This window comes from Punica granatum, chromosome 6 (genome assembly GCF_007655135.1).
Source record: "Punica granatum isolate Tunisia-2019 chromosome 6, ASM765513v2, whole genome shotgun sequence".
Taxonomy (NCBI): Eukaryota; Viridiplantae; Streptophyta; class Magnoliopsida; order Myrtales; family Lythraceae; genus Punica; species Punica granatum.
The window spans coordinates 24566733-24592710 of NC_045132.1; the positions used below are offsets into that span (position 1 = coordinate 24566733).

At 36.7% G+C, this 25978-nt stretch overlaps 3 protein-coding genes across 4 annotated transcripts; 1 reads left to right on the plus strand and 2 right to left on the minus strand.

Annotated features, from left to right (window-relative positions):
- Window positions 1–3996: 3996 nt before the first annotated feature.
- On the minus strand, window positions 3997–4818 carry LOC116211602 (dirigent protein 22-like). The gene has a single exon (XM_031546055.1). It carries the CDS (start codon window positions 4721–4723, stop codon window positions 4124–4126), a length of 600 nt encoding a protein of 199 aa, XP_031401915.1. The 5' UTR covers window positions 4724–4818; the 3' UTR covers window positions 3997–4123.
- Window positions 4819–13680: 8862 nt separating this feature from the next.
- Window positions 13681–14484, plus strand: LOC116211501. Its single transcript, XM_031545928.1, has one exon. The coding sequence runs from the start codon at window positions 13694–13696 to the stop codon at window positions 14189–14191; it is 498 nt and encodes a 165-aa protein (XP_031401788.1). The 5' UTR covers window positions 13681–13693; the 3' UTR covers window positions 14192–14484.
- Window positions 14485–15234: 750 nt separating this feature from the next.
- LOC116211500 (DNA (cytosine-5)-methyltransferase CMT3) lies at window positions 15235–22174 on the minus strand. 2 transcript variants are annotated; one of them, XM_031545927.1, is made up of 22 exons: window positions 21873–22174; window positions 21260–21767; window positions 20874–20902; window positions 20602–20695; window positions 19637–19744; window positions 19425–19544; window positions 19248–19347; window positions 18917–19116; window positions 18731–18796; window positions 18358–18618; window positions 18213–18271; window positions 17996–18062; window positions 17366–17695; window positions 17177–17245; window positions 17000–17089; window positions 16830–16917; window positions 16619–16734; window positions 16423–16527; window positions 16289–16332; window positions 16125–16194; window positions 15837–15940; window positions 15235–15723 (listed from the first exon to the last, which is right to left on the minus strand). In XM_031545927.1, exons 1-22 carry the CDS (start codon window positions 22043–22045, stop codon window positions 15555–15557), a joined length of 2970 nt encoding a protein of 989 aa, XP_031401787.1. In that variant the 5' UTR covers window positions 22046–22174; the 3' UTR covers window positions 15235–15554. The 2 variants fall into 2 exon arrangements, with proteins under 2 accessions (XP_031401787.1, XP_031401786.1); XM_031545926.1 differs by having other exon boundaries at window positions 21260–22174.
- Window positions 22175–25978: the final 3804 nt, after the last annotated feature.

The window sequence follows — 25978 nt, forward strand, 5'->3', positions numbered from 1 at the left end:
CAATAATTCACTTATTAATGTAACTTAGGACGGACGTTCTGCTTTACTAGATATGACTTTGAAATCGTTCGTTATTTTCTCGTCTTACAAAGAAGTGGATTCATCCGAATCTGGAAAAATAATCTAGCCTAGAAACTTTAGTGAGCCAGAATTACCAAGACGATATTGATTGAAAAAAAAAAATACTTATAGGGTAACTTAAACGATGCTTGTATCGGGTTGATACTTGTGATTTTCCCTTTTTGAATATATAATTGGGACTTTAAAATTGCATGTTGAGCTATGTGCTTAATTTTTTAATAGCTGCACGTTTTACATCATTTTCTTAATCTATCTATCTATAATCTATAAATATAACTAAAACTATTGCATGTTGGTGACAGCTGTCAAGTTAATAATTTTTTTTCCATTTTTTATTTTCATTTTCTTGCTTTTATAATATACCGTGTAAACAATAGCACACGATCTCGAGTTGTTGGAACATGAATATAGAATTTATTTTTTTACTAATACTTATTTTAAATTGCATGCAATCATGTAATGTATATGTATATATATATTAAATTTAACATACTTATTTAACATTATAATTGATATATTTAATTTTGATGAGAAAATATATTATTTATATATGTTAAGTAATAGAGCATGAATATCCAGCGTATTGTTATTGGATGAAAAACAAAGTGGAAAAACTTAAATTTACCTAATACTCAAAAGTCTTATACACTACTTGGAGACTTGGGAGCAAGGTGTGTGTGTTCCAAGGAAGGGTCAAATGTTCAAGTGCCTTTGGAGACTTGTGGAATAGGTGATTTTCCTATAATATCTCATTCAGGTCGCAGTGACGAGTTCAAGCACATGAGTCTTGAAATAGTTACAAGTCAAATCTTCTATCCCGCTGTGGGTTTAGGCTCATACGGTTATACCCTACGAAAGTTGCTACGTCGGTTGCCACTCGAACCCCATTATTCATTCAAAAAAAAAATTCTTACATTGCCACAAAAGTAAGTACAATTTTGTAAAAATGAAACTTCTATACAATTTAAAGATCATATATCAATTAAGTTAAATAATGACACACTAAATGTTTAATTTAATAATTTAACATCATACCTCTTCATGATTTAAGAAAATTAAAATATACAATATCTTGCATGATTCAGTTGGAGTCATTTCACTACTATAATAGGATAGCTCCTAAATTTCATTTTAGGGTGTTGCGATCCACATGGACAATTTTAAGATATAGAAATTGGATAATTAATGTGGTTTTGTACCTTTTAAATTTTTTTATATCCAGCAGATACATTTAGAATTCCTATTAGGATCGCAATATTTCATTTTTGCTCCAAATTTAGCACGATCATAAACTTTTATGTGAAAATGCTAACAAGGACAAATCATGTGTAAAATCACATATTTTCCAACTTTTCTTAGATCTAACACATACAATCAAAGTTTTTTGTAAAATCACAAATTTTCATTGTTGCCCCAAATCTAGCACGTCATTAGTGGACCGAAAACCTCTGCCTTCTTAAACATATCATAGACAGTTTCTATAGGTTGAGCGCCTTAACTTTTTCTGTCGAAATGTTAATGTGACACACGTTGTAATTAATTTTTTTAAAAAAATCAGTAAAAAAAATGAAAGAAATTTTAAAAATAGAAAAAAAAATTGACACCCCCGTCAGCAAGGGTGTTTACTGGGGGTGGTGGCCTCAGCAGTCACCACCAACCCACTAGATGAGGATGCCAACGAGCTTAGAAGTTGTCAGCGACTTTGTCTGGGAAGGTTGTGGCCTCCGATGAGGCCACCATCCCTCGATAACAATAATGTACACATTTGAGCTTTACATTTTGGGCCAGTGATCCATGGAATTGATTGGCCGGTGTACCATCTCAAAGGTGATGGTCCTGATGGAGACGCCAAGGCTAGGCCCATCTGAATCATGGGCAGTCAAATCTGTGTCCAGATTCTATAAAGTATATAGGATTGGTTTGGGAGTGCTGTTACTGAAAGAAAAGTGCTAAAATTGAGCTGTTGAAAAATAATTGATGATTCTCAAAAGCAGTTTGGTGTTTGGCATGTTGTTTTTCATATCTGTCGAACTGAATGTTATAAATAATAGGTGTTTGGAAAACTACTTTTGCAGTTGCTGAAAAAAGTTAAAATGACATATAAGTACACTAATAAAATAAACTGTCAATTAATAATTAAGTCACTTGAAACTCGATAGTGTGATAACTAATAATTAATGTCGATCTAGCAAATTCTAGTAATCGGATGTGGAATTTTTCTGCCTCAGGTACCTCCTGCAAGTTCATTTTTCATAAAAATTAGTAATTAGTAAAATTAAAAATTATAATGGTAATGGAAAAAAATTACAAACTAATTTTAGAAAGTACTTTCAGCCTTTCTTCCCACCACTCAGGAGATGCAGCAATGGTTTGTCTCGATGAGTCCCAGCCAAGACCCGTTTCTTTTCCTAAAAATTGTCTCCATAACTTCCACTTCTTCTTGAGTTCATCCCACTAATTTTTTAGGTGGGTTTTTATCGTAATCCTTATTTGCCGCTTTATTAAAATTGGCAATCAAATTAGCCCACCCAATCTTATTAAAGTGGGAGGTTAGGCGATTACCCGCTTCCACCTCTATTATAAATGCATCGATGAAAAATTTTAAAGATTGGAAACTCATAAGATTATATAGAAAACATGTGTATCTTATTGTATTTTTAATAATGATGTTTTAGAAAAAAAAAACATAGTTTATCTCTATCATATGTTTTTATGATTATTATACACAGATACTAAAAAAAAAAGTCTGCACTTTGCCGCGTGTAAATTTCTTGAGGTAATTATACATCATTTAGAATGTATTAAATTTGAATTTATTATAATTTTCGCCTCTCATGTTATTTGTAATATAATTTCACCAATACAATTTATTTTATAATTCTACTCATAGTATATGAAAAATGCTATCTCAAAATACTAATGTTGAAAAAAAATTAATAAAATGATTTTTCCCCAAAAATACATGGAAATAGCAATACCTAAAAAGAAGTTTAAAGGAAACTCGGAAATATACAACATTTATATTTGTGAAAATGATGTTTGGATAAATCTAAGGCATTGAAGGCAAATTGTTTTCAATTTGCAAGGTTATTTTGATCTTCTAATTAAGTAAATTCTTAGTCTCATAATTTAATTTCTCTTTTATAATAATAATTATAATATAATATAGTGCAAACAGCTTAATTAATATAACTTGGTTATGCATAATTACCTAGTTTTGCCTCTATGTTTGATTTGGAAGAATATTTATAAGGTAATATTGAAGGTGTGAGATAATACTACATTTTTAGGAATAATTTAGAAAAGAAGTTGCAAGGAATTGTAAAATAGTATCCATTTTTGGAGTACATTGTAAAAGAAAAATTCAAATAAATATAAAAATAAAATTAAGAAAAAGGAAGAATGGACATTGGGCTACTTGTCACTACATGGAGAGTTACTTTTTGTAATTCTCCTTTAGTTTAAGATCACAGGAGTAGGGTGCAAGGGCTTCATCATAAAATTTTCATGTGGCAGCCAAGTCCGATTACCATTTCGTCCTTACTGCGAATGAGGAATCTCGCCCTTAACTAAATGAAATTAACGAATAACAATGATGAGTTAAGAACAAAGAAAAATAAAGAGAATAACCTTTCATGTTTGATTTTCCGAAATCATACTAGAGTAATATCTCTTGCAATTTTGTAACTGAGAAAAAAAAAATGAAGATAAGATTTTTTTTATGTAAATAAGAAATACCAAAAAGAAAATATAGAAAAGTATACAAAAAAAGAGAAAAAAAAAATAAAAGCTTTGGGCAGGATCAATCTTGGGTCCGACTAATTAAAGAATACTTTCGGTTTTATTGGTAAAATGACGTGTGAATATAGTCAAAAATTATCGTACGGATTTCCTTCACTAACATGGCATGCTGACTTAGTTAGATCACGATAACACATATTCATACACATACATGCTAAATAACTCGAAATTTCATCAGTGAACAAGTAAAATAATTTCCCGAGGAAAACCTCTGGAGATTATCAACACCAACAACACCTCATCAGTAGTGAAGGACATAAACGTTGTATTCAACGATGACATCGCCGGTCCTGGTATCAAAGGTGTGGGTTCGGAGCTGGGCATATCCACGGGCAAAGCGGAAGAGGCCGCTGCCGCCAACGACAGGAATCTCCCTCACGGCATCAAAGATGGAGTTATGGCCAAGCAATGTGATGGTGCTGCCGTTGTATTTGCCCTCCATGAAGACGAAGTTCATGGCCATCAGAGCACCCAGCTGGTGCTGGCTCGTCATGGCGTGTAACCCCTGTGCCCGGCCAACCAGCTTCGAAGTCAGGTTTGGGCTAAGAGTCAGGGCGTTGTCCATCATGTTAACCATCCCAAAAAAGGTCTGCGAACCGTTGGTAGGCATAACCACTGGGATAGAAGTCGGGTTCTTGCCACCGACAACGTCGTGCCAGTAGAGCCTGAAGTGGCTGAGCTTCTCCTTCTTCGAGCCCAGCAGCTTGTTCAGGTCGAGGGTCCTCCCAAAGATGCCATAGCCCTCATCCCGGCCTCCGGTAGCAGAAGCAACCAAGGAGGAGGAAAATAAGAGGGAGAAAGCGAAGGCTAAAATGGGAACAATAATTACAACATTAGCCATCGATCCCTTTCGTGATCTTTGTCTAGTTATTAGTCTTCCCTATCAGTTTTCTGAGCTTGGAGGAAGTTAGGAGCATGTATATATATATATATATATAGAGTGAGGTTATGCATCAATATTTATATAGTGAAAGTATATACTACAGATATAACTATACAATGAAAGTATATATTATATCATACCACGTCAGGCTCGTTTAATTGATCACCTATGTATATATATATTTATATATCCTTGGAATTATGTGATAATTTTTTGTGCTAATGCAATTCCCTCTGAAATTTGTCCACAATATCAATTGCGGAATGGTTGTTTGATCGACATATATATGTTGTCGAATATCTATGTGATCGGCCGTAATTAAGCAGGTATAATATGAAGTGTATATGTACAGAATGTATTGATTGTGAAGTATGTGGGATAATTAATCAATAGTAACATTTAATTAAAAAGGATGTAGCAGTGGCGCACACTCTTACTTAGTGATCAGTAAGTCTTAGGCTCGGTACTCAAGTGAAACTATGTGATCGGCCGTAATTAAGCAGGTATAATATGAAGTGTATATGTACATAATGTATTGATTGTGAAGTATGTGGGATAATTAATCAATAGTAACATTTAATTAAAAAGGATGTAGCAGTGACGCACACTCTTACTTAGTGATCAGTAAGTCCTAGGCTCGGTACTCAAGTGAAACTATTCATGCATTTTTATTAAATATTTAAGATTTTTATTTTATCATATTAGGTCATCACCTCTTTTGTGACTAAAACATAGTAGCATTTATGTGTTTATAAAGGATCATTATATTATGTAAGTTTACATAAATTTGTTTGTTACAAGTCAACCTTTGAATAATATAACCAAAGTTTGGAAAAGGACCATAAACATTTTGGTCAGTCAACACCGGCCGCCGGAACCCCTCAACCCGGTATGTCAATATTTCTACCCCAAACGACCCGTCGAACTTGGCCCAAGAAAAAGGAAAGAACGACCCCAGCGTAGTTGACGCGCCAAAGCCCAAATGTGGCCAAATGGTCTAATTGTCGAGAATATATGTATATAATGAATTTACCATGTGACACTGTCATCAGACACATAAAAAAATCAATTTTTTGTCAACATTAGATTATATATATATATATATAAATCAAGATATGACACATATCCGTAACATATAAGACTTTTTTCCTCCTCGTCATTCTTATAATATTTCTTCTACAATATTTATCTACCGTTTTGATTAATTATGACACCATAAAGTATAAGTTTTCTTCGGTAGATCCATAAAGTATATTTTAAGATTGGACATCAACGCGCATGAACTATATATATATTTCTTGAAGTATAAGACAAAATTTTACTTCATAAGAGATACCATTTGTCACGAATAATACCCTCTTCATAAGTCAACAAATCATCCAAGTTTCCCTTAACCAGTATGGCTAGGCATTGCTGACATAATTAGATCGTAATTTTATCGGTACACATTGATGCTGACAACACATGATTGGCACGTATACTGTTTAAATTTTCCAGAAGAATTACCGAGGGAAAAAAAAAATTGCAACGGAAACTTCAAAAGATCATCACCGTCCGGTCAGTCGACGGTACTTCATCATCAATAATGAAAGAGGTAAATATTGTACCAATGGTGGAGTAGCCGTTCTTTAGAACTATGATGTGAGTTCGGAGCTTAAGGGCCTGTTTGGTTTCAAGATGGTATTTTAGAATCACAATTCTAACTTTAATTCTACCCACTACAAAACAAAATAACTCATACAAAGTCAAAGAGTGGACCCCATTTATACCACTTTTTTCCACAACAAAACAATATAACACATACAAAGTCAAAGGTGGGCCCCATTTATACCACTCAAAATCAAAATCAAAATCTAATTTTAAAATTATACTATGAAACCAAACACAACCTAACCTTCTTGCCGCCGAACACGTCGTGCGGGTGGGATTCTTAACCACCTCGGGTTAGGAGCTACCCTTGGGGGTCACGGGCAAGGAGCACGTCCCCGTGGTAGCAGGCTGCAAGACCTGCTTAATGTACACGGACCTACTGCTTAGCACCATGCACGAAGTATATCACATATGTAATATGTTCTTTGCCGAGATGGCTATGACGTCAAAAGGCATGTTGGAGTACATTAGGCAGGTCTTGCAGCAGGCTACAACCAGGACGTGGTCGTTGCCTGTGGCCACCTCGGACAGCTCCTGGGTGGTGACCGCTAAAATAAAGAAGGTGGGGATGACTCAGAGGAGGACCATTCGGTGTTGTCGTCGGAGCTCTTATCCTTGTTCTCGTCAGAGGAATAGGAATTTCTCGAGTAGTCGATATTCACCTTTGGGTCCTCTTTGCCCCTTCATCCCGGCCCAGTCCTCCAGTTAATGCAGTAAATATCTCCTTCCTGAACATGTATAACAGCATTAGCAGATGCATCACTTAATTAACTTGTACTTACCAATGGCATAGTGTTGGATAATAAATTTCTAAATAAAATGGGCTTAATTCGGATTTGATCCCATTTTTCTTTATTTAACCGGTGAGGGACAATTGTCCTCTTACATCTCCAATTTTTCTCCAACATGTAGTTTTCATCTTTCTCAAGTTCATGTCTCGATTGAGTAACATCTAACTCGACTGTAAGTTTTGCTAAGTACGTAAAATTGCTCGAAATCCACGAGACACGTCGCTCGGCAGAAAAGCAATTTTCCTTTTTTCTTTTTCCCCTATAGACGATGCGAGGCAATTGCAGGAAGATCATGTGGCCTATTTTATTGAAAATTGCAAGTTTTCATCATTTTTTAACCTATAATAGCTCCTAAATTTTCAATTCTGCGTGCCATGCATTGGCAATTTTGAAATATATGAATTAGACCAACGAAATTACCGAGAAGGAGGACAGGAGGGAGAATGCGAGGAAAGCGCCTAAGGTGGAAACAGCAGCAACTTTTGCCATCCCTTTCTTTGTGATCTATTAGGTTGGAGTGCATATGGGGTGTATATTCCTCCCTTTATTATATATATATATATATATATATATATAGCTAGACATGTTATGCATCAATATATATATTTATAAAATATACCAAGTATTGAGTCACACTCTAATATTATACTAGAACCCTTCCAAAAGCTTCGAATGTTGAACCATAGTAAAATATATCCGTACATATTAGGCATTAATTTTATGTATCCAAATAATTACAAAATGGATTATAATTTGAATATTATGAGAAAAGTGGGTCAAAATCGAGACTTAATTTGATATATTATGATCCAACTTTCTATTGAATCATGACTTTCGTGTTTACATTCAAATTTTCTATGCATGGATCACATTCTTTTTTCTTTTTCTTTTTTTCTTTCGGTGAATCACAATTTATTTTTTACCCGAACATGGATCACATTTTATTAATTTTAATTTCACACACTGTTAATTGTTTAAAAAATCTTGTATTTTAGAGAAATTATATGCGAGGCTCACGCATTTAGTATAAAAATTTTAACAACCAAATAAAAGAGCACGAAAAATTACACCAACAAAAATCACACTAAAAATATATTAATTTAGTTGACTAATGGTGCCACTGCACTATTAAGCACTCTTCCTCAACACCACATGATTAATTTAATCCTTACAAAAATACGTCAAAGCGGACCTACCCCTACGTAATTTGCCCTTTCTTTATGCCATATATAAACGCGAAGGAAAAAAATGAGAAACTTAATTAGATAACATGATAATAAGAAAGTATAAGAATGTAAAAGTTTATATGAAATATTAAAATATAGAGATATAATTAAAATTAAAAATTTAAATATTAATAAATGCTTTATAGATATAATTATACCATATCTATTTGTATTACGCATAGATTTGCCATTATATTTATTAGTATATAATTCTATTTAATTCATTTGTATTAACTATCTCATATTTTTTTTATATGTTACTACTATAGCTTGTCCTTACTTCAATATATGTCATTTGGTCCCTGAATATTTTTTACGCATGATATCATGCCAGGATGTACTCAAATATTATGGGGATTCTTTATTTTTTGTTTAAATTTATGAAGATTCTTTAGTTAGTAATAAAAAGCAAAAAATATAAGGAGTGCATTATAGCGTTTGAATATATGTCGATATTATAATAATACAACAAACCTATAAATACGAAATATTATAATTTTTATAATTTTTATTAAGTACAAATTTAATTGAAAACTCATCATTGAAAACCTTGTTAATTATAAGTGATCTTCGAAATTTATTTAAAGCATCTCTCGACCATGACCAACCCAAGCGAGGGTTGTCAATGGACTGAAATAACTTTGCATTTCGTCGAAATTGGTGCCGACTTAAAATAAAAAATTTATATTTAGGTAAATAAATTATTATATATATATATATATATATATATATTTAAGCCTTATATGAGATTATAAACTAACACAAAAAATAAAAATAAAAAGAAAAGCAAAAATTTATTAGTTTGACATGTGTCCATTCAAATAAGAGTTTTCGTTTTATTTATGTGTAATGGAATGAAAATTAATTAATATTCCACTGCAAGTACACGATCTTTTTGCAAATTGCACTACTTGGTAGTCGAAATTTAATGGGTCCGATTAATCCAAATTTGGGTGAGGTCAATCCACTAATGGATAAAAGTCCCACAATCGATCATAAACTTTTTGCATTCACATGGCTTGAATTCAAAAACTTGTTTATTGAATAACCAATCTCTTGAACAAATCCAAATTGATTTTATATACTAGAACCCTAAAAATCCTAAAAATGCCTTGTCGGGCAAAGCAGAAGGGAGAGAATGTATGAAATGGCTAATCAAAGCATGTGAATGTACAATGCATTGATTAATTCTTTTTTCATTCTTACCGTATCGATTCATTTTCACATTAAATTCCATATTAAAAGTAAGAAAAATTATTTCTTTCTTTTGCCAAATATGATTTCTTTCTTTAAAAGCAAATAGATAGTGCATTTATTGAATTTTTATTCTTTCTTTTTTATTACCGTAAGCATTCATTCATTCCTCTATTAAAAGCAAGAAATAATTTTTTTTTAACAAAAGCGCATGAAGAGACGATGAACCAGAAGCCAAAGAAGTAGTAAAAAAGTTGACATGGCAATCTCTTAAAGACCAAATGGAGGCCTCTCATCACACAAGCACGATGTGTCAACTTTAATATATTATAAATAAATTTGATGGCTACAAAAGCCATACAGAGAAAAATCATATGAGTGAAGTCCGAAACTTCGTCGAGAAATATTCATGAAGCCACCGAGTCCGATTACCTCATAGGTTCGTTTTTTTACAGGCCCAAAGAAACCTGCCCAAAGTACGTTCCGATTGAGTCTTGTAGATGGAGAAAATACACAATTCAGAAAGCTTTACTTTTTAATGAGCCAATTTGATTTGAAACTGGATTAATTGGAATTTATTGGACTCTTGAAGCACAAACAATTAAAGGAAACAGTTTGTGAGAAATGGTTGGTGAAAAAGAATGCCAAGACCCAGGAATAATGAATGGCTAATTTTGATTATGTATAATAAAGAATTCTGATTATTTCCTGAATTCCCCTCCACTTGTATTGGATCAACTTGTGTTTGTTGGTTCTTCATTTCTGACTTGGACTACTTATTAGAAGTAAATGTTGCAGATGTCGAGAATCTTTCTCATATGTGTCATGTGATTTCATTACATAAAATAATGAGTGACCTCTTTGCCCACCATTTGCAATAGTTTTTATCAACAAAGTATATCCATATAATCGATACAACTTAAATTGCTTAAATATTAAAAAAAAGATCGATTATCGAAATGGAAAAAGAATATTAATCGATGCATAGTGAAGAGTGAGATGTAAAGTAGAGGCACTTACCCCAACTCAATCGAAACCACAAGGTCTCCGAATCAATTTCTCGTCGGTCGGACTCCTCGGTTCTGTTTTGTCCTCTTCCCCCATATCCCTTGTCCCTTATTAAGCTCATAACCGAATAGGTAGAGAGTTACCAAAGCGTAGCTCGGCTAGAATTAACCCAAACTTATTAGCTTTTCTACGTATTAGTCGATCCACCCGCGCTTTGTATGGAAATTATCATTTGTGACGGATTTTAGTATATTTTATCATTTTGATCAAATAGCTAGCGCGCAATGATGATGATTATTTTGGTGAAGTTACGAAAACATTTGGCATACGAAGGGTCGATAAATGAAAAATTCTTATTTTAAATTTTTAGACAAATGGCATGTAATGACAATCTCTCCGGGAATTATATATTATATATAGATATATAGATTAGGATTCATGAAAGTCCAACTCGGAAATTATAATAAGGAGAATAAAGAATAACAATCGCTTTTATAGTAATACAAATAACATGGTTACAAACTGGCTATAAAACTAACAGCTCCTAAAGATCTTAATTAATTGCACGCGGGTCATGTGGTTATCATGATTTTCTTTTAAACAATCGTGCGATTTCAGGTCGTAAAACTAATAGCTCCTCAATTTCAAATTGACGGGGGTTATGCGATTGTTCGTTATTTTTGTTAATAGATCCTAAATTTTATTTTTGGTGTGTCACATGCGCAATTTTAAGAAATAGAAATTAGACCAATAATAATAATAATTGCGCTTCGGTCTTGCATTTGGGGCCTGAGACCCATGAAACTAATGGGCTGATGTACCAGCTCCAACGTGGCAAACCGGGCCCATCTGAATCATGTGCAGGTAACGGAAGTGTCCAATTTGTCGCATGCATTAGATATTCATGTACTTAATATAAAAATCGTACAATTGGGCTCCCATTGCTTCCATCAGAAGATGTTCACGAAGCAACCGACTCAAAGGCTCGTTCATGATAGCCCAGCAACTGCCCAACGTAACGTAAGTTGTGATCGGAGGTTCTAACGGATATGTGGCTTCTATGGGCCTCAATATATATATATATGTGCAGAGGAGGATCTCACCCCAACAGAAACCTCCCCCCCCCCCCCCCCCCCCCCCCCCCCCCCTTCTTAATTGTTTGTATTAATGTATGATATAGCTCACAATCACCATGACTAGTAAATCAAAAGAAGGAAATATCATAGAATTCCGGGCTACGCCTCGGTGCAGTTCAAAAGGAAATGCTCGAGTCGAGATTAATCTGGAAGTCAATCATTTGCAGAAACCGAGCCTGTGAGAGTTGATTTTTCCTTCCGCAATTTATAGTTTTTTTTTTTTTTTATGGAAAGTCCGTCCTCTGATGGATGATTGGCACCAGTCCCATTGGTCTGGTTCTTCCGCGAAAACCACGTGTTCGAATTTTACATCGTAGAAGAAACCAAGCTTTAGAACAATTCAAATCCATGAGAATGCTTTTTTTTTTTTCTTGGGTTTTGTTTTGTTGTCTTTGTTTCTATTATATATGCATCCATCATTCTAGTAACCTTTTGTCCGCCCCTACTAGCATTTTCGAGACGTGCTTAAACCCGTTAGGCAGTTCTATTAAAATCTAGACATATCTAGCCTTCTCCTTTGCCGGTCGATTACCTAAAAGCAGAAAAGGGCTACCGATAAAGGTTTCATCAATGTCACCTCTTTGCTTACTTTATAAGTCATAATAAACAAAGAAGAAAAAAAAAAGTAAGTGAAAAAACAGAGAGAGAGAGATAGAAATTAAGTGAAGAAATTACCTTCTTACTTTTTTTTTTTTTCGATAAGCAAGGTTGAAGGGGATATATTAAAGCGAGAACGGTACATCAAGATTTGGATAACCCTCAAGCATACAAAAAGAAAGAAAATTGAATTTGTTGCTGTACTGGCTTAAGTCGTGTGCTTGAGAGTTATCCGATCGAGGAGTCCGAGTACATTTTCAGTCCCAACAAAGAGATAAGAGTCTAACGATATCGGATACAATGCTTTTGATTTCCCAAGGGGAACGATGTGGGTAAATGATAGCATCGACGAGCATCAACAAATAACTGTATCTGTAAAAGATTTACCTCTTACTTACTATTGATTAATCAACAAAAACTGTATCTGTAATTAAAAGGCAAATAAAAATAAAGGTGGACTCGGACGAAGTAATCCTAAAACCTAAAATTTTTAAAAAAAAATTATTTCTAGACTTCCATTACGAAAAAGAGAAGAATTTAGAAGATAAAAGGTGACTTTGGTCCACACGATTTATGGGCCCTTTGTCAACAATAACTTTGGCCTTTACTTAGCACTTGACCTAAAGCACTTTTATAATAATATAAATAAATACTTATTATTCATTTATAATTTTTTAACAAATAAATAAATCTTTTTAAAGCCCAAAAGAAAAAGGAGAAAAGAAAAACCTTTCTCTTCTCCCCACATGCTGGTCTATGGTCGGTTGTACGTGGCACCTTCTCATTGGTCAGGTCCCTTTACAGAGAGACAATCCTCCCTCTCAGCCAATCTGAAATCCTCGACAGCCCACCGTCCTCTGAATGGGATCCTTTAACCCCCATTAATTAACCAATATAAATTACTTATGCCACACTATTAAGGATCAGGCGGCACCATATCAGACTTGTAATTCATAAAAGAAAAAAAAAAATTGCTCGAAATTTTGACAGTCTTCAGGTTTATAATTGCATCATAGCTTCTCATTTGAAATGTATGAGATATAGGAGGCATTCTTACCAGCAAGCCACATCAGCATATCGTGATATTGTCCGAATTGTATGTTATGAATATCGAATTCGGCGGTAGGGCAGGTTCTTCTTTTAAGCGAACGATATTGAGGGTGACGTTTGAGGGCATCAAGTGCATGCCCTCAAATCTAAGGGGGCGCAAAATAAGATATAATATAAGGTCAAATTAAATAATAACATTATTATATATTTACCCAAAAAAAAAAAGAAAGTCATATTTTCCTCTTATATATATATGCCTATGGCTACTTGCCCGTGATGAACTCCCAACCATACGATACAAACATCCCAAACCAAAGTCCTTTTTGCAGAACCAAACAACTTCCTTCCTTTGGTTTGTGTCTGTCTCCTCATCTCATAGAGAGAATGGCAAGGGAAGATCAATACTACTATGAATACAGCTCGTTCTGGGACTACTTCAGCTTCCCGGTCCACCTCTGCTTCTTCGGCCTCATCCTCCTCACCATGCTCGGGTTCTCGTGGTACATCAACTACGAGTCGATGTTCGAGGACCTCGAGACCCAGCTCAAGCTCTTCCTCATGGCCTGCCCACTCGTCCTCCTCCTCCTCGTCCACCTCCTCTCCAACGAGGAGAGGCCATGGGTCCCCGCCCTCGCTTTCCTCCCCGAGAGGGACTCCCTCCACCGGGCCGGCGGCACCCCCTGGGGCGTCGCGGCTCTCCTGGTGCTCCTCCTGGTGATGGTGTCCTACCAGTCCTCCCTCCATGAGCGATGGTTCCCTCTGCTCGCCAAATGAAGATAAAAAAAAAAAAAATGAATAATATGGTCTTAAGTGAAAATTTTTTAGGCTAATATGTAAATTTCTATAATTATGGGGGAGAGGGAGATCTTTTTCCTTTTTTTTGGCATGCAGGATCCTGGTTGATGATGCTGCTGCCACATTAAATAGTTTTTTTTTTTTATTTTTTTTTCTCTTTTTCTAAAATTTTTCTTTTTGATGTTTGGCGTTTTATGCTGATAAGTGATGTATTATATGCAAAAATCTTCTCCATTTTAGTGTCCCGATCCTCGATCCTCTAGGCTTGCTCATTCGTGCAGTTTCTTCTTTCGATTACACCGAAGGTATGAGACTATAAATGAAACCGAGCGTCGAATCTCTTTTTCATTGCACACGTGATTTCTTCGATCACTGTTAGTATTTAACATCTTTATCTTGAAACTCTGGTTCGAGCCTTTCAGATCCACGGCGCCGGTTAAAATATTCAATGGCACCGAGCATATAGAGCTTCTCGAGTCGAGTCGAATCCAGATCAAGAAATAAAATAACTCGAAAAATTCAATCAATGAAAGATGTTATTACTCCATTGCCACTCTTCTCTGTGAATGCCCATAATAGAATGGACCATAACGACACCTTACCACCAATAATGCACATATATTATTTTTATTTTTATTATATTGAAAGTAGATATCCAGAAAATGGTCAAATATAGTGAAGTGGTCAAATATTATATAGTGAAGTGGCCCAATGAAATTATAACACCTCCACTGCCATATGACGTCCCATCATATCATTATCATTACCAAATCATCAAATATAAAACAAACCACACTGCGCGAAAAGCAGAAGCAATCACTTGATGTATATGTCAGAGAGTAGGGCACTGATCAGATTATCCTCTCCCAGATATGTAAATTCAGAATTACAAGATTAGAACTACAGAGCTACAATGTGATTTCTCCTGCCAAAGGATGGGACTGAGTCGGCGTAACTCAACTCAAATGACCGCTCGTAATCCAATACCATAACTTCACATGTGATCGGGAATAAAAAGAAAATGAGAAGAGGATGACTGCATTTGAATTTAGAAAAAAAAAAAATTGCCCAATCTACACTTCTACATGAACATGACACATCTATCTCAGGATAAAATCATCGCAGTTGCAAATAATTAGATGTCTCATAAATAGCAGTTAAATTGCACCTGAATTCATCTTTCTCTAATGGGAAAAACTAAAATGAACTTCCTAAGATCAACCCTCACAATGGGTTGTAAATAATAGGCTTGAAATCTGCAGCGATAAATGCTAGTAAATCACAGCAACTTACAATGTATTTATTTGATACTGGTACAACAAACAGTTTGAGTGCTGACCAGCTATAGATCTTCGGATGACGTAGAAGAGCGCAACTCGAGCTTATTCGAGAACACAGCTGGCAACTTCATCAACGGGGTATCTCCTAAAGCACCTCGGTAGGCGACAGACAACGCATAGCCCAAAGCTCTGGCAACAGGAACTGCAACTGCATTCCCCACTTGCATGTACCTAAAATTTCGTGAGGGAAGTATGTACGACGATGTGGTTAAGTGAAGCGAGATCGGCGGCAAAGGAATAGGAGTTCAATTGTGTATAAAGAACAAAGAAAATATATGAATCACCTTTCTTTGATGGGCCCAGTTAGCTTGTAATAGTCGGGAAAGCCTTGCAGCCTTGCATTTTCTCGAATCGTAAGCACCCGGTCTTGCTCAGGGTGCAATATTGCCTGCAAGATCATAAAGTTTCAATGTAAGTCATCATGAAATTAACTCTGCCTTTATTAACTTTATAGTCAAGTAATGAATCTTAGTAATGCCAAATCTTGATCGCAGGCACAAACATCAGTAAGGGAGAATGAATCCACACAATTGAATCACTTAAGGAGAGAGAAAAGGGGGGGGGAGCCACACCTGATTATGGGGCTCAGCTCGTGTGACCACAGTCGGCACAGTCTCGTCCCACCATAGACGGGCAAAAGGCCTAGATGTTCAACCCCCCAAGCAAAAAAACAATATCATAGTTGTACATAATGATATATCAATTGTTTAAGAGTTCTGCAAGGAGAAAAGCTTACTTTGATGAAGTACCACCAACAAACGTCATTGCATAATCTGGAACCTATAAACATATCATTACCCAAGAGGATCAGGTATGCCAAGCCCAATAAAGAAATGATCAACACAAAAGAGAAGAGGGACAATGGATTACCAGAGGTTTTCCAGATTGCAAATAAACCCGAGGAATGTCAGGATCCCATTCAACCTTGTTATCTGGGCGCACATGAACACCTGGTAAGTCCCTGAAGTTTGCTCCCTGTTACCCAAAGAACATAATAAAATGATTTAGCAAAGGAAAAGTGTTTCAGTTAACAGCCAGCTTTCTGATGTGAAGGACCATAACCAACCTTTCTTTTTGGAATCTGACAAACCCGATCATAATCATCCTTGTTCAACTCAAGGGAACGATGATCATACAATAATTCATTCAATGTCTCAGACCTTAAGGAAGACCCCATCATCTCTGCAAACCAAACAAAATAAACTCCTCTCGTTTACTAAAAAGTATCAAGAAAAATCAATAAAAATGCCAAACTATAAACAAAAGCACAAACTAACCTTCTTTACTCAATCTAATAAATCGTTGAAATTCTGTTTGTGGTTCTTTATCATACGGCATCTCATCCCGATGCTCATATGTCCCAACCTAGAACATTATGGAGACTTAAACTCAAGAAACCTCGTAAATCATAGGCAATAGATAATCCAGAATATGTATTCAAACTTACTTCGGGGAGATCAGAGATTGCATCTTGTAATAGCAGTTTGTTTTCCAATTGGCCCAAGGAGTAGCCCTCATCATATGCAACCGTGTGTGCCTGCATTTGATGTGTCTCAATTCCTGTGGACTTCTGAACCGAGAAACTCAATCCTCAAATTAATACAGGAAGTCAGAAGATCCATACCTCAAACTCCAAAGGAATTACACCTCTGACCACAACATTGTGAGTAGGCAATGGATACTGCGGTAGTCTCTGTTAATACAAGATTGAATACAAATTAGAAAAAACAATTTTTAGTTCCAAGGGGTCCCGAGCTTATGCTTAGCAAAAATATCCTAATATCTTGAATAATTTCAAAGTTTACGGACACACCTCGGTAGGCCGAGCACCCCATACAAACACACGCATCCGAAACTGAGGGAGCCCATATGCACCAGCGGCCATCATACCCATACGAGCTTGATAATTCATCTGCACAAGACGCCCCAATGCATATCGTCCAAGATATCCCTCCGCAAACTTGACAAGATCAACTACGTTCTCCATTAGGACATATCTCGGTTTCAGATATTCGACTATATCCATAAACACTAGGAGCTGTTTGTTCTTGACGTCTCTAAGGGGATTCTCCCTGTCGCGGAATCGATTGAAACCGCTGATTCCTTGACAAGGAGGGCCTCCACATATAACATCAACATCACCCTAAGAAAACAGAATAACGATTTAGCAAAAGATATGCCATATACAATTCCTTTAAAGGAGATTAGCTATTCAGTTGCACAAGAAAGATAAATCAGCCACTTCAAGGATGAGGGATCACTCAGTTCTGATTTCCTATAACAAGAACAAGAAATACAAGATAGGCTTTAATTGTCAAGTGTCAACCATTTCTGATAATTTTCCTGAACAAATAATGACTGATGACTCGTAAATTTTTGCCAAAATATAATGTCCAAGAAGAAAACATATCATATCAATTACCGAAAAATGATAAATACTGACCGGTAAAGGCAAAAGCTTCGACTGATATCCTTGTGTAACGAACTCCTTGATTCTCTTTCCGCAGTCACTGTTCAACAAGAATACTATCAAATTATAAAAATAAAAAGTAAAAATAGTTAAAAATTAAAAATATAATTTAAAAAAATTACAAACAAGCATGGCATGTAACTTATATATCATGATATATGCAGGATTGTTTTCTTTAAAGCAGACGCACCGCAAGCCATCAATGGGCTCCCATGTGTCGTCATCGGGTCCATACCCCTTCCATCTCACCTTTAAGATAAACATATCAAGTAATTTAGTTTCTACATTTAAAAATCAGTTATTGTCAATTTATATCGTTGTTTGAACTTAATTACCTTAAAATGCAACCCGATTTCTTTCTTTGAATTAGGATCGCCGTAGCATATTGCTAGTATCCTCTCCACCTCGAAGACCTCTCCATCATCCTCATTATCATGTTCACTTTCTTCCTCGTCCTCACTTTCTTCATCTTTCACATTGAAGATATCCGAGTATGGTTGATTCTGATCATTGCTTCCGACCAACCCAGCAGCAACACAAAAATTTTTCCACTCTTTTAACAATGATAAGAAATCTTCAGCTGCTTCATTTCTAACCTGATGATAGTTACATGATGATAGTTACAATAGTAACAATAATGTTCAGTTTTCCAACTCCGCAAAATAGTGAAAATATGTAACATGAGAGCCGAAATAGTCAAACTCTCACCTCTGTCTCTGGGTGATTCAACTTCAAACTATTGCAAGCATGCTCATTCAAGTCGACTGCCCATCGCTACAGCATTGGAAGGGGGGAAAAAAAAAAGTATGATCCATCAAATATAGACCATATACAGAGACAATTAATTATATTATCTAAAGGTTTTGTTAAATAATCAATAGAAAACTTCCGTACCGTAACAAGTTTCAAACCACCCAAATTTGCGCCGAGACACAGACCAGTTGACATCGCCCCACAACCGGAATAGATGTCCAGCAACCTTACTTCATCCTCCTTTGCAACCTCCTTAGAGCTCACCTCACAACTTGACACAGCCATATCACCTTCGTCAGTTGAAATGGTTGAAGAGCTCTCTTGACAGTTGTTTTGGTCATCTACAGCATAAAACAAAAAAGATGAGAAGGAAAGTTAACCGTCCTGTTTTGAAGGAGAAATGTATGGGATCAACAAGCATTAATTTAGGAAAAACAAAATCTACTATCTAACAGACGGAAAGGACAATTACCTAAAGGCAACTCCTTGAAAGTGGAGTAAGGCAATATGTAGTGAGTGTCGTAATAGAAATCGCAAGCTGGAATCGTCGCCTCCTTTGCTTCCAAATCCACCTAAAAAGCAAATGTAACTTGCTGAGATTTTAACACGAGCAGATAAATTGTACCGTCTAGAGGGATTGAACACGCACATTAAGTGGTATTTTGACAATGCTCAGCTTCTGAACCAGACAATCTAGGGGATTATCGTCATGGACATCCGACAGGAAGACACGCTTTCCGTCAATAAGAGTAGACAGTTGCTTGATGACCTAGAACAAAGAAACAACACAAGCACCGACTCGTTAGCATCGACACATGTTCCATAACAAAACAACAGTGTAAAAGTTTAGTTTTAACTTACTGTGTCGGATGCCCTATAAAACCAGCGAGCACTGAAATAAAGTGAACCTCTTGTCGCCTCGAACATTTCAACGATTCTACATATATAATTCTCCTTTCCTTCTTCAGCCTAAACCGGTGGGGAAACAAACAAACATCAGCTTATTTACTAGAGTCTGAACAAGCGGCCAATTGACCAACATGTACGCATGCTTAAAACTAAAGAAACTGTACCCCCCCCAAAAAAAAAAAACAACTTGAATGCAAAGCGGTAGCACACGTTGGGTATATTAAAAACAATAAAAGCTGGTGAATCATACAGGATTCTCAAGCATCCCTTCAGGTTTAAACTCATCAGAAATTTCATATTAACTCACAGACTGGAGCATTTTCGTGATTCCACTAGAGATACACTGGATTAAGTTAATTGGAGCTTCTGACCCCATAAACTGATACCCTTCGAAAAGAAAATTGCACTTTAGTAAAATACATATCTTTTACTAACATCTTTAATAATTTATTTGATGGTATAGTGCAACCAATGTTATTGATTTCACCATAGGAACACCCCCCTCCTCTCTCCCTCTCGAAAAAATCTTGTGTGCAATGGTTATACCACGGAATATTATGCCACAAGACAAATAAAAAATATTATTTTTGCCAACAATGACTTATTTTTGTCAACAATAGATTTTTTCTATTTTTATTTACATACTAAAAACCAAAATGACAAATATTTATTGACCTGTGGCATTGCCATATATTACCACAACTGCATACGAGACTTAACTCCTACATCTCAAAGCATGGATTCCGCGTGATTTTTGTCAAGTATTTGAACAACTTCCACGTAAAAGACAGAGACAGACCAAGAGACAATACATTAAAATGTCACCCGCGTTTTAGAAAAAAAGGAAAGTTTTCTTTTCCATCTTATATTAAATGATCTTTAAGGTGGCTTTATGAAAGACCAGATCAATTACCCACCTTTACGAATGCATGATCATTCAGACAGTAAACAATTCCATCAACTTCAGCTCTTGCATAGTGCCGCTTTGCCAGCCGAATTTCCTCGCCATCACTATTCATACAAAAAACAGCAAATGGACAGGGGGATGAATCAATTGGACAGCAACATGAATCCAAAAGTGATAATAAGCAGGCATGAAGAGGAAAGGAAGCTAATTAATTACAATAAACGCATGCTGCAGCCAGGAACAGGGCAATATAAATAGGACATCTTAGAGTCGGATTCTTACTTGCTTTTTGCAGCCGCTTTCCTATTATTCTGCGAGACAACAAAGATTCTACATTATGGCAGAGATAGGAAACAAGCTGAAATTAAGAGGGTAACATTATTTCGTCACAGATCCGACACAAACGAACGAACAGTTTAATAATTTTTTTTAGATTATGGTGCCAATAACTCCAAACTTATCCAGCCACACTTACCTAACTATGAAAGGAATAAACTTTAAGGCCGAAATTCTTTAAAATGCAAACCGAAAAGCTTGGATATCAATAAATTAATTTGCACAATAGGAAACCGCGGATTCGGGTATCTGCAGTTTCTCGAAGAACTCAGTCTCAAGCTCAAACTCCATATCTATCGAGAAAGAAAGAAGAAAGGAAACATGAGACTTACCCCCTGATATCTCTTAGGCCACCGGCTCCGAGCTTCTTCGTCTGGAATAGGATCCCCAAGGAACCGGCATTCTGTGTCCTCCGCGTCGCTGGCGTCCTCCTGCTTTTGCGGAGCTCCATCATTCGCTGAGCTGGCCCCATCAGTGAGCTGAGAGTTTGGCTCCTCCTTCAACTTTTCCTTCTCCCCCTGGGGAGCAGCTCCCGCCTTCTTCCCGTTGGCAGCAGCTCCGCCCTTCCTATTAGTGCGGCCTTTTCCGGAGTGGACTTTTTTCACCTCGGAGACCTCCTCGACGGCAATGCTAGCAGACTCCTCGGTGTGCATCTCCACATCCAGCTCGGACGGGGCAAACGATTCGAGCTCCTCCGCCGGCGGAATCTCCACCTTCGACCTATTGGCGGAGGCTTGAGCTGCCCTCCTCTGCGACTTCCGCCTGGAAGGCGTCTCCACGTCCTGCTCGGCCGTGGCAGCCGACGCGAGCTCCTCCGCCTGTGGAATCTCCATCTTGGACCTCTTGGGGGAGGCTTGAGCTGCCTTCCTCTGCGACTTCCGCCTGGAAGGCGTCTCCACGTCCGGCTCGGCCGTAGCAGCCGACGCGAGCTCCTCCGCCTTGGACCTCTTGGGGGAGGCTTGAGCTGCCTTCCTCTGCGACTTCCGCCTGGAAGGCGTCTCCACGTCCGGTTCGGCCGTAGCAGCCGACGCGAGCTCCTCCGCCGGCGGAATCTCCACCTTGGACCTCTTTGGGGAGGCTTGAGCTGCCTTCCTCTGGGATCTCCTCTTGCAAGGCATCTCGCCGGAGCTCGAACAGGAGGTGAGAGACACGGGCCGCGAGCAGGAACCGTAGGCGGCGATGAGCGAGAGAGAGGGAGAGAGCGAGAGAGAGAGAAAGGAGGGAAGGGCAAAAGCTGGAGAACAGAGCGGGATGTTTTATTTATGTGAGTGGTGGGGGAATGGGGAAGGGCCATTTTGGGGAAACGTGAAATTGATGGAGGGCTTGGGCGGGAAATTGAATTCTTTTCCTTCTTGGCAAAAGCGAATTTCAAAATCCTCCATGCGAGGGAAGACGCAGAGCTTCAGGCAACCGAATACAAAGGTGAAACCTTTTCAGCCCGTTGCGGGAACCGGAAACCTGCGTCCCGTCCCACCGTAAGCTCCGTGGTCCTTCTTCTCTCGTCAGCTGGATCACTGTCATGGGGTCTTAGTCAAAACATCCGACGACGGAAAATAGGAAATACACTGATGATCACGTGGATGGCGCCGCAGGGTGACGTCGAGTAGGTCCACATTTGACTTGGGCATGTCAATCTATTGAAGAAAGGGCAGTCGATCGTAGTCAATGTCTTTCTTGATTTTTTTTTTTTTGCCCTTTACGTTTCGTTTTCTTCCCAATCTAAATTGTGGGGATTCCAAATCAATGAGAGGTGGATATAAATTGTGGTTTAGTTCGTTAAATACCAGTCGATTAATAGAACATGTTGTAAATATCTGTTCATTTTTACCGATACTCTAGTAATATTTATCGTATCTATTACGATTATAAAAGATAAGACTTTATAATATTTACCTCTTCTTATTTTTTCCTTAGAGTGGTAGATAAGAATGTTGAATTTTATATTTTATTGTAATTAGAAAATGAAAATATCCGATATTTAGTCAATTTAGATTTTTTTGATGGACTATTTCATGTATATACTCGCCATTATTATGCCTTTAAGTTGCTAGTTGGGTATTATGATCCTTCAATGTTCGATATAGTTATTATATATCTACTCTTGTGGTTTCGACCTTTTTATCACCATATATACGATCTTTTATCTCTTTCTTTTCGCAATATTCTTTCCAAGGTTTATCAAAGATAAAAGAGTTTCTATCACGCTGAACCCGTGTCGACGAATGAGTGAAGCTCTCCAGCTTTGCAGGTACATCTATCTTCCTCCTCGACTAGAAGATTAGCTGGTGGAGCCTCCCATTCCTCAGCATCCATCTCATAGTCGAGGTAGTTCACACCCGCCATTGCTAGAGCTTCTATGGAGACCGACATTGCTCGAGACACTAGTGTTTCTTTGAAGGATGACAAACAAGGCACGCGAGAGATTGCCAAATTTTCAAATCTTTAACCGTGCCATTTATATATTATGTCATTGACAGTATATGTATCGTGATCAAAAAATGGTTTGCTTCGGATGCCCCAGAATATGTAGTTCTGCAGATCCACGCAAATGTCGTCTTGCCAACGAAAGGAGCAGAAACTCATTGGAGATCAAAATGAGCTAAAACTTGTCGAGAAGCTCTTGTAAAATTAGGGAAAATGGGCTAGTGTCGTGTTTACATGAAAGGAAGAGAATGCATGGAAGCTGAATCGCCATGCTGAACTCGATTGCGTGAAGCTAACTGTTCTTTTTCAATTTTATCGTATCAAACACAACGTAACATTCAACTGATTTTTTTTTTTCGTGCTCAGATCGAGTCTCTGCTATCTATACGAGTTGCCTTAGGAGAGGCAAGTACCAAGTATGCAGGCAACCGAGACGACTCTTGCGGCCATGCTTAAACTTTATCGTATGGAGATTCCATTTTATTTCATTTTGCATATCCCCATACTAAACATGCAAGAGCATTTGATCCTAGCCAGAATGACTATCTCATCTCTTTATTTCAATTTCATATTCTTATATTAAGCTCACAACCATCACATAAAAGAAAGAAAAAAATGTAAGGAAAAAAATACTTTCCATCATTACGCTTTAACATTTTTTGTCATTTTGGATCTAATCCTATATATTTTACAATTTTTATTTTCAATTTTTTTCCCCTCTTGCAACTTTAGACCTAGCGTCACATTTTTTTTTCCGTTAAATTACATTGACACGGTTTTATTATATTTTATTGGCTTTTATGTATATTTATTTCATTTAAATTGAATTGGTTCGATAAATAATGTTTTTAATCGAATCGACCCGATAAGGCTTATTGGGTCATTATCAATCCGGCTTGTGAAGGAACTTCTTTTATTATGCAGCCCACAAGGATTTTATTATTTTATTCATATTTCACAACAACGTACATATATATATTTTCACTTAAGGCTTATTGACCCGATAAAAATCTATTTTAAGCGACTCACACGATAAGCCTTAATGGGTCAATAACGAATCGATTCGTCATGCTTTGATTTTTTAACAGTTCGACTATCAATGATTGAAGATTTCCGTTTACATTTAATTGTTTTATATGCAGATCTGTCTCATTTAAAACGAATAGGACTGATAAGACGTGTTTTTAACGAAGCCGACCCGATAAGCCTTATCGGGTCGGTTTGTGAACAAACGTCATTTAGCGGGGAGTCCGCCAAGAATTTATAATTTTGACTATATTTCACTACAAAGTGCATGCATTTATTTTCATTTAAGGAATATCGACTAGATAATGATCGATTTTAGGCAAGTCGACCCGATAAGTCTTAACGGGTCACTAAGGGGTCGGCTCTTTATGTTTCAATTTTAAAACGGTTCGCCTATCAAAGATTAAAGATTATATTATATTTATTCGCCTTTTATGTATAGTTTCTTCATTTAATTCGAATCGGATTAATAAGTCATGTTTTTCAATGGAGTTGACCCAATAAGGCTTGTCGGGAAACTACTAAGTCGGATCGTGAAGGAATGTCTTTTAGTGGGGAGCCCTCTAAAAATTTATTATTTTCTTTACATTTCAACTCAACGTAAATAAATTTATTTTCACTTAGAACTTATCGACCAGCTAATGATCGATTTTTATACGACTTGTCAAGTTATAATCGAGTCGGTTCATGATGCTACCTCTTTTATCGCATGCCACCGGGAATATAAGTTTCACTACAATATAAATATGACGAGTCATGTATGTTTCGGGGTGAAAACATATGTTCTTGATTTATTTTATTTCTTTTTATGGATATGTGTTTCATATAATTTGAATTGGACCAATAAGTCATGTTATTAATGGACTTGACCCCATTAGACTTATCGAATCATTATCATATATGTTCGTAAAGGAATGTCTTTTAGCAGGAAGCCCACAAAGATTTTCTTATTTTCTTTATATTTGACTACGAAATATATATGTTATTTCATTTAAGGCTTATTTTAAGAGAGTCGACCCAATTAACCTTAACGGGCCACTTCATTATGCTTCAAATTTTAATGGTTCTGCAATAAATGGTTGAAGATTTTGTCGCATTTAATTACTTTATATGCATATTTGTTTCATTTAAATCAAATCAGACCGGTATTATATCTTTTTAATTTAGTCGTCCCGATAAGGCTTATCAAGCCAAGATTGTATCGGTTCGTGAATGAACTTCTTTTAGCTAGGAAGCCAACAAGAATCAAATATCTTCTTTGTATTTCACAACAATCTACGCATATTTATTTTCGTTTTAGGCAAATCGACCGGTTATGGATCAATTTTGAGCGAGCCGACCCAACAAGCCTTAGTGGCTCACTAATGGGTGGGTACGTTATGCCTCGACCTTTTAATGGTTTGGCTATCGGTGATGAAAGATTTTATTGTATTTAATTGCTTTTTTATTTTTTTTTTATATATTTGCCTCATTTAAATCGAATCGAACCGATACAACATCCTTTTAATGGAGTCGACCCGATAAGGCTTATCGGGTCGGTTCGTGAAGGAAATTCTTTTACCGGAGAGTCCACCAAGAACTTATAATTTTATTTATATTTC

Bases quoted from the DNA above. Each gene is read 5' to 3' on its own strand.
- LOC116211602 (XM_031546055.1), bottom strand. From the start codon at position 4,723: ATGGCTAATGTTGTAATTATTGTTCCCATTTTAGCCTTCGCTTTCTCC.
- LOC116211501 (XM_031545928.1), top strand. From the start codon at position 13,694: ATGAACTCCCAACCATACGATACAAACATCCCAAACCAAAGTCCTTTT.
- LOC116211500 (XM_031545926.1), bottom strand. From the start codon at position 22,045: ATGCCTTGCAAGAGGAGATCCCAGAGGAAGGCAGCTCAAGCCTCCCCA. The intron at 20,903-21,259 runs GTAAGTCTCATG...GTTGTCTCGCAG, and splicing joins GGCCTAAGAGATATCAGGGG to AATAATAGGAAAGCGGCTGC. The intron at 17,696-17,995 runs GTCAGTATTTAT...CTGTTTTCTTAG, and splicing joins CGAAGCTTTTGCCTTTACCG to GGTGATGTTGATGTTATATG.